At 39.4% G+C, this 8,723-nt stretch overlaps 1 protein-coding gene across 2 annotated transcripts; it reads left to right on the top strand.

Annotated features, from left to right (window-relative positions):
- The first annotated feature begins 2,610 nt into the window (after positions 1-2,610).
- Positions 2,611-7,475, top strand: LOC109963999 (galectin-3-binding protein A-like). Of its 2 annotated transcripts, none has more exons than XM_020606990.1 (6): positions 2,611-2,700; positions 3,685-3,752; positions 4,257-4,448; positions 4,634-4,765; positions 4,853-5,123; positions 6,338-7,475. In XM_020606990.1, exons 2-6 carry the CDS (start codon positions 3,695-3,697, stop codon positions 7,371-7,373), a joined length of 1,689 nt encoding a protein of 562 aa, XP_020462646.1. In that variant the 5' UTR covers positions 2,611-2,700; positions 3,685-3,694; the 3' UTR covers positions 7,374-7,475. The 2 variants fall into 2 exon arrangements, with proteins under 2 accessions (XP_020462646.1, XP_020462645.1); XM_020606989.1 differs by having other exon boundaries at positions 3,680-3,752.
- Positions 7,476-8,723: the final 1,248 nt, after the last annotated feature.

Below are 8,723 nucleotides of genomic sequence, written 5' to 3'. Positions count from 1 at the left end.
TTTACATTGTCTTTTACCATTTCAAAGAGAAGCAAGACTTGGTATATGGTAAGATCATTTTCTTGCTCAGTTATATTTCTTGATTGTTCTAATGATTGACGGTTTTTCATTCTCTGTTTCTCTAGGCTGGTATGATCTTCCATTACGTGACAACCACCGACATGTGTTTTCACAGGTTTGTGAGCTGTGTGTACCCACCCAGTCAGAGATGTGTCATATAGGAGAATTGTTTTTTGTGTTGGATAATATAGTCATTGTTTGATGTTTGAATAATATACAGTAGTATGTATGAACCAATAAATAAATAAACGTGGCAAATGTGGTTTGTGTGACTCTTGAAATTTTTAAAATGATTGAGGACAAAATGTGGCATCAGATTTTAAATAATTTTCTGCGGAACACCTCTTTAGTGGGTGTGGTTTGTTAGGGTGATTTTTATTTTATGCACTTAAGAATGGTTTTATTTTATAACACACATAAGTTTACATACTTATATGTTACAGATATGCTTATATTCTGCTGGAGGCGGGAGTTGAAGATCTCTCTGACAGGGGATTCTGCTAAACATTCCCAACAGACCCTCACAATACGTTTGGGTCTGTCTGTCGAGTCTGTCCAGCTTCCTCCCCCGCCATCGGATCCAGCTCACCACCAGGTGGTGATCAGCTGACAGCTCCGCACCTCTCTTCACCTGAGTGTCCAAGACATACGGCTGCAAGTAAGATGAAACAACCACAAAGTCGATCATCGACCTCCGACCTAGGGTGTCCTGGTGCCACGTGCACTGATGGACACCCTTATGCTTGAACATGGTGTTTGTTATGGACAAACTGTGACTAGCACCAAAGTCCAATAACAGAACACCACTTGGGTTCAAATCGGGGGGGCCGTTCCTTCCAATCATCCCCCTCCAGGTATCACTGTCGCTGCCCACGTGAGTGTTGAAGTCCCCCAGTAAAACAACGGAGTCCCCAGTTGGAGCGTTTTCCAGCACCCTTCCCAGAGACTCCAAGAAGGCCGGGTACCCTCCACTGCCATTCAGCCCGTAGGCACAAATGAGAGACCTATCCCCGACCTGAAGGCGCAGGGAAACAGCCCTCTCGTTCACCGGGGTGAACTCCAACACATGGCGGCTAAACTGGGACTGTTGGAGTTTCCTAACTGTGCATATGACAAATAAACACTTTGACAAATGATTGACAGCCTGTAGCTTGTCTCAACTCACTTCTTTTGTTTGTGGGCACCTTTCAGAACAGCATTTTTTTTGCATTGAATGTTTACAAATAAGAGATACTCAACAGATTCAGGCCCACTAATGTCATCAAGAAGATTATTCCAGAGAAAGGAAGCCTAAAAGAAGAAGGCTCTGCAGCATTCTGACATCTCTTTACATTGTCTTTTACCATTTCAAAGAGAAGCAAGACTTGGTATATGGTGTGATCATTTTCTTGCTCAGTTATATTTCTTGATTGTTCTAATGATCAACGGTTTTTCATTCTGTGTTTCTCTAGGCTGGTATGATCTTCCATTACGTGACAACCACCGACATGTGTTTTCACAGGTTTGTGAGCTGTGTGTACCCACCCAGTCAGAGATGTGTCATATAGGAGAATTGTTTTTTGTGTTGGATAATATAGTGATTGTTTGATGTTTGAATAATATACAGTAGTATGTATGAACCAATAAATAAATAAACGTGGCAAATGTGGTTTGTGTGACTCTCACTGTCGCTGCCCACGTGAGTGTTGAAGTCCCCCAGTAAAACAACGGAGTCCCCAGTTGGAGCGTTTTCCAGCACCCTTCCCAGAGACTCCAAGAAGGCCGGGTACCCTCCACTGCCATTCAGCCCGTAGGCACAAATGAGAGACCTATCCCCGACCTGAAGGCGCAGGGAAACAGCCCTCTCGTTCACCGGGGTGAACTCCAACACATGGCGGCTAAACTGGGACTGTTGGAGTTTCCTAACTGTGCATATGACAAATAAACACTTTGACAAATGATTGACAGCCTGTAGCTTGTCTCAACTCACTTCTTTTGTTTGTGGGCACCTTTCAGAACAGCATTTTTTTTGCATTGAATGTTTACAAATAAGAGATACTCAACAGATTCAGGCCCACTAATGTCATCAAGAAGATTATTCCAGAGAAAGGAAGCCTAAAAGAAGAAGGCTCTGCAGCATTCTGACATCTCTTTACATTGTCTTTTACCATTTCAAAGAGAAGCAAGACTTGGTATATGGTGTGATCATTTTCTTGCTCAGTTATATTTCTTGATTGTTCTAATGATCAACGGTTTTTCATTCTGTGTTTCTCTAGGCTGGTATGATCTTCCATTACGTGACAACCACCGACATGTGTTTTCACAGGTTTGTGAGCTGTGTGTACCCACCCAGTCAGAGATGTGTCATATAGGAGAATTGTTTTTTGTGTTGGATAATATAGTGATTGTTTGATGTTTGAATAATATAGTGTGTATGAACCAATAAATTAATAAACATGTGGCAAATGTGGTTTATGTGACTGTTGAAATTTTTTAAATGATTGAGGACAAAATGTGGCATCAGATTTTAAATAATTTTCTGCGGAACACCTCTTTAGTGGGTGTGGTTCTTCCTGGAACTGTACTTAACTGTGAATGGATTTCTCCCGTTTACCTCATCCCTGAAATTCCTTTCTTAAACTCACTTCATTTTGAGTTCTGGTAAGTTCATTAAGCTATTTAACAAGATAAAGGTACATACTATTAATGGCACTGCAGTTATTTATTTAGAGAAAGACATCAGTTTGGTCACACCATACTGTAAATGTTCACTGAAGCTGTAGTTGAGTTAGATGTTAGAAAACCCATCCACAGTGCATCTCTATTGTATGTATGTATGAGGCTGGTACTGCATCAAAAAGTGTTACATTTTGCTCTTATGAGGAGTTTATATTTGGTTTAGTGACATTTAGTTATATTTTAAACTGAACTATAAATAAGAGTGACAAAACAGTAAGAAGCCGGACCAACTTAGCTCTGCTGCATCTGAGTTAAATGAGACCAGTTGAAGGTTACTTTCAAAATGGGTTCAAATAGGTTACAGATTACTAGTTACCCCATTAAAATAGAATAAGTAATGTAACTATGATTTACTTAAAGTAATGCAATTTACTTTAATTAATTTTTCACTAACTTTCTAAAAAATGTATTAAACTGGGCAATAAAGCTGGAAAGTCCTAACATAAAATTAATCAGGCTGTGAAAACCTGACAATAACATTCTAAACCTTTATTAAAGGTTCCTTACCATAATTTCAGTTACATAATATGTTACTGTTGAAACATGTAGACTATAGAACAGGCACCAAAAAAGACCCTTTTCTGACTTCAGAAGTAAAATACAGTTGATTTTCCAGCACTGAAAGGTGTTCTAGCATGACAACATGACCACCCAGGCACAGCAGACTCAGATTGCCTACAGCAGTGTGCGATGTTCTGACTGGCAGAAGAGAGGTGGTGCACAGTCCAGTAAATTAACCAAACATAACCAACGTTCAAAACTTAATGCATGTTGCCAAATGAATGGAGATTATCTAGATGTACATACAGACAACTCCTTGTACACCATCCTACCCATGATAGTGTTGCATTTAAATTTGTCCTGACAGCTTTGCTGACATGTATTTTTCTGTTTTCCCCAGTGTAATGCAACCAAAATGACAGAGAGTATGTTATTAATCTGCATCCTTCTGCTGAGCATCAGCTTGTCTGCTGGTGAGTAAACAGTGATTATCACATGAAGCTGTAAATGAACTCTGGCAATAAAGGTGGAAGAAACTAACTCAGATTATTTTGACTACATTTAAAAAATATATATTTAAAAATTGTATAACATCATATAACATTTTACTTTGCTTTTCTTTGAGTATCTTTGGATCTAATAAACTAACTATTTTATCAATTGGTATGAACCCAGCCTTATTTTATAAATGATAATGGAGGCAACACATAGTTTAAGACATAACTTCTTTATAATGTTTATAATGCCAACATTCTTAAGAGAAACCATATTTATAATTGTTTATCATATAAATATTTTAAAGAATCCTTTACCATTCAACATAACTCTACTGCAAATATATAGCAACACCTGGGCTCAGACATGGTTTACTTGTGTAAATACAGATGTCTTTTTCATCTTTGACTATTTGAGTAACAATCAGTGTATATAGGTTGGTTATTATTTAACATTTGATTGATTGTGTTGCATCACTTTAGGTCAAGAAGAAGGTTTTACTAGATTGGTTGGTGGTCAAGATTCCTCAGAGGGGCGTGTTGAGATCTTTCATAATGGTGCTTGGGGAACTGTGTGTGATGACAACTGGGATATGAATGAAGCCCAAGTGGTGTGTCGGCAGCTCCGTTTCCTCGGTGCAAAAGAAGCTCTGCAATCAGCTACATTTGGCAGCGGTAAGGAGGCTCTACCTACCTGTGACAGTGCGGAAAGTCAGTCAATAGTAACCATGTCTGGGACTGCCTCGTCAGAAACAACTCAGAATAACTCACAAAATAAGTGTTGGAACATTATTGACAATATTTTCTGCAAATTATTATGAAACTAACTATTCCTTATTGTGTGAACACTCTTGTCTTAGGGGAAGGCAACATTTGGATGGATGATTTAGGGTGTGGTGGGACAGAGACACACCTGCTTCAGTGTCAGTTCCCTGGGTGGGGGGTCCATAACTGTGGTCATGGTGAAGATGCTGGTGTCCGATGTGAAAATGGTATGGCAACCCAAGCTGTACTCTGATGAACAAAATATAACACACTGAACCCGTCTCACTTACTGTGCTTATGTTGATCTCTATCAGGCCCAGAACCTACCAACAGAGATCTCAGCTATGTATATGATTTGGACCACAACACAAGCCTCTCTCACCAGCTTGGGGAACTGTTTGACAGTGGAGATGACTGTGATATCAACATTGTAGTGGTGGTGGACAACAACACTGTGGAGACAATCTGTGCTCACAAAATCATCCTTTCTCTAAACTCAGACCTGAAAACTACACAGCCAGATTTCAACAGCCTCAGCATTGATGTTAATTCTGACTGCATTCAACATGCCAACAACTTTGTCAGGTAAAAGCGACTTCAAACTGCCACTATATATATATACAGTATCTGTCTATGGAGCCCTGAAAATTCAAGATACCTAGATCCAGTTCTATGAGGATCTGTACTATATAAGTATGTTTGTAGCTCAGTATGGGCTAACAGTTTTCACTACTGCTTTAATCCACTGAGGCTCCACCCTGGCACCCTAAGACAGATTGTTGCACTCACCACCCAATCAGGAGCTAGCATCCTTGTATTATAAAATGTTGGTGCTCCTACTGCTCTGCTTGTGTTAACATGACTGTGACAATGCTCCCACATGCAGTATGTTGTACTAAGCAAAGCATGGGACAGACAATTAATTATGTCCCTGAGATAAGACTGCACATTAGATCATGAGGCTGCCAGGCAAATATGTTTCCCTGACTCACCCCTGTTAAGGGCAGGCAATGAGGCTCTCAGAATGTGCTGACAAAGCATTGGGCCATAACAATTGTGAATAGCATCACAGAACCAATTAGCTATCTGCTGCATGAACAAGGGGATTCCCTCAGCCTGTGGATCGTAGCAGACAAAAGAGTTGGTCAGACTTCCAGACATATCTCATGTAGCATGACAGTGCATGAATTGGCCACAGCAGATAATAATAATGGAACAGACTAAACTTATTAAAAGCTTACCAGACAAATCAACAATAAACTAAAAAAAATGCTATTGTTAGTTAAATAACTAAAATTAAGAAACTAAAGTACACCTTCATACAATTTTGTTTCTGTTTTTTCCACCAATCGGCTGATAAAACAATTAAGAATTAGGAAGGTGGGAAAGGTGGTGATGATAATGAAATGTTGCATGGGGGAAATAATGTCTAAATGATTAAATATGTGGCAAGACCAAATTTGGGAGAATTAGGGTACTGAAAAATTTGTTAGTGAAAAAAAGAAAATCAATTGATAGGAAAGAAAATATGTAAAGCTTATTTTCCTTTCTATACCTTTTACACTTAATTATTAAACTGAGAATATTAGTTATTAATTCCGGTATTGTATTTATACCTTTTACTACATTTTATCATTTTTGGGGCACCATATTTTATGAGGTAAACCTTACATCTCAAATCGCTTTGCACTATCTGTTACTTAAATTTGGTATCTAATTCCAAACACTTTTAACTAATAATTTGTTGTATGTGTGCTGTTAGAAGCTAAGCCTTGCTAATTAAAATGTCTGAATTTCAGATACTTCTACACAAGAAAGCTCAAAGTCACACTATCCTCTGCTTGTTGCATTCTCAAGATGGCATTTGACTGGGGTGTGAAAGACATTCAGAATGAAGCAGAAAATCTTTTCAGACTGTTTCTCCCAGAGGATGTCGTTTTTCAGAATCAGAACTTTTTCTATGAGTATGCAATTCGTACAGGTGATGAGGCACTGCAGGAAATCTGTCTTCGCTACCTGGCGTGGAACTGTGAGGCACTGATCCGTTCCCCAGCCTGGACAATTCTTCAGTTTGGTCTGGTCAAAGCTCTTCTTTCTCGGTCAGACCTTGTGGTGCGTAATGAAACCGTCATCCTGAGAGGCCTGGAGAGATGGGTGGCAGCTCAAGGAAACACTACTATTCCTGAGAGCCTTCTCAAGCTCATTCATTTCCCAATGATACCAGCTGAGGACTTATACACACTAGATGGCGCACAGTACCATGCCAGTAAGTTGCAGGGTTTTCAGTTTAATGCCCTGCCTGTCATGATGCTGCTCAGTCACCTGACAGAAGAACAACATGTCTACACATCCAGGATTTACACAGGAGGTCCATGGAGCTTTAGCTTCAGCACTCAGGACATCAGTGCCTACAAGAATTTTGGGTTCTACAGGCTTCGTGGCGAGAGCATCAGTAGTCTGACATCTGATTTTCAAACACCTGTTCATAACAGCGCTTACTTTATTTTTCACAAGATGCGCTGGAAAACCAGGGTATATATCCGTGATGAAGACTGCTCAAGTGAAAGTGTCTCTTGCCCTTCCTTGCCAGCTGTCAGTTTGAAGATTCAAGAAAAGAACCATAATTTACCCAGTGAGATGGAGGAACGTATTCGTTACAGGAATAGGCTTGTTGTTATGTGTGAAGGCAGGTATGTGTCCTATGTTGATGAATTTAATGGAGTTGATGACGGGACTCTTGTATTTGTTCCAAGTGGCACAGAGCAAGTCTATACATGCCACTCAAACCGGTTCTCCTACCAAGTGGTGGTACATCCTCAGTACTCCACAAACTAGCTGTGGTTTTCAAACATGAATATGGATGAATGAGGAACAACATACTGTAAATGGATATGATTGTATATGACTTGATAAAATCAATAAACTCTGTTTTGCTTAGTGTGCCTTTCCTCTCTGTGCAGCTGAAGTTAGAGCAGGATACTCTGGTAAACAGAGAACCCAAACAGAGGGGAAACATACTCTGAATTGACCACATGTAGAGTTGTTTTTGTATTGGCTCTGACCAGCTGATACTGAGAATATTTAACAAGATGAATCAGCATTTCATTAACAATGCCTAAACCCAGAATCATAAAAAGTTGGGGTGGTATGTTTTACAAATCACTGTTTTCAGTTTTAATTTTGATTTTACATGCTGTCCCAAATTTTTTGGGGGTTGTAAATACAGACAAACTGCAGAGGAGATTTCTTCCTGCCTATTCAATTCTGTTAAAGTGTAACGTGACAAATCTTACTTGTGAAGTCTCAGACAGATCCTAATGGTGGCACAGAGGGGAAAGTCAGCAGATCACTGGCTGTCTGGAACGTCTGTGGAAAAACTGGCAGATTTGTCTATCGCAAAAGGGATCCGACTTGGCTGGTTAAGACAGAGCAATAAACATATCTACATTTTCAGAACTGTTAACACTCTCCACCACCACTTTAATTACTCTTGCAGTGACTATATGATTGTTAACAATCTAATCAGTTGTTGAATAAGCAACTAAAACTGTAAAGTCTTTTAATAACCACAGCCACAGTGGTCTTGAACAAGGATAGTGTAGCTGCAGTTGCTGCTCGCGGCCACTAGGATACTGTAGCTGTTCTGAGAAACGCCTTCTGACCTTGTAGTAGTCTGAAAAACAAAAAAAGAGGAAGAGGATCAGAGCTTATTTAGTAAGTTTGACTGTAGCAGCACAGTAAGTTCTACCCACAGCTGTTCAGTCTGAATTATGGTTGCAAATGTGAAATAAATGGATATATTTTATTTACCCTTAATCTGATCACTATGGAAATTAAGCTCCTCTTGGTTGCAATTATATTCTTCTCTGGTAAGAATATTTAAATTTAGTTGGGAAAAAAAACACTAATGATGTTTTTCCTTTACAGATGTCCTAGATGAAGCTTTAATTTGTTTGCTGCTGTGTTTTCTTGTTTTCCAGATTTCTCCCTTTGTGTAAAAGTTCACCAACCTCCATTTGTATTCAGTGGTGAATGAGACAAAGCTGCAACTTTGCAGTACAAACAAGATGGCAGTCAGTTTTACTACATGTACTGGTACAGACAGAGCAGCATTGGGAAAATACAGCTGGTCACATACCTGTATTCTGTTAATAAATATGAATGGAGCATTGAGGCTCCTTTCAA

Source organism: Monopterus albus, unplaced genomic scaffold (genome assembly GCF_001952655.1).
Source record: "Monopterus albus unplaced genomic scaffold, M_albus_1.0 scaffold83.1, whole genome shotgun sequence".
In the NCBI taxonomy this organism is placed as follows: domain Eukaryota; kingdom Metazoa; phylum Chordata; class Actinopteri; order Synbranchiformes; family Synbranchidae; genus Monopterus; species Monopterus albus.
Note: the sequence above shows the minus strand (reverse complement) of the source record. Positions and strands in the feature narration are given on the sequence as shown.

Bases quoted from the DNA above. Each gene is read 5' to 3' on its own strand.
- LOC109963999 (XM_020606990.1), top strand. From the start codon at position 3,695: ATGACAGAGAGTATGTTATTAATCTGCATCCTTCTGCTGAGCATCAGC. The intron at 4,449-4,633 runs GTAAGGAGGCTC...CTCTTGTCTTAG, and splicing joins ATCAGCTACATTTGGCAGCG to GGGAAGGCAACATTTGGATG. The intron at 4,766-4,852 runs GTATGGCAACCC...GATCTCTATCAG, and splicing joins TGGTGTCCGATGTGAAAATG to GCCCAGAACCTACCAACAGA.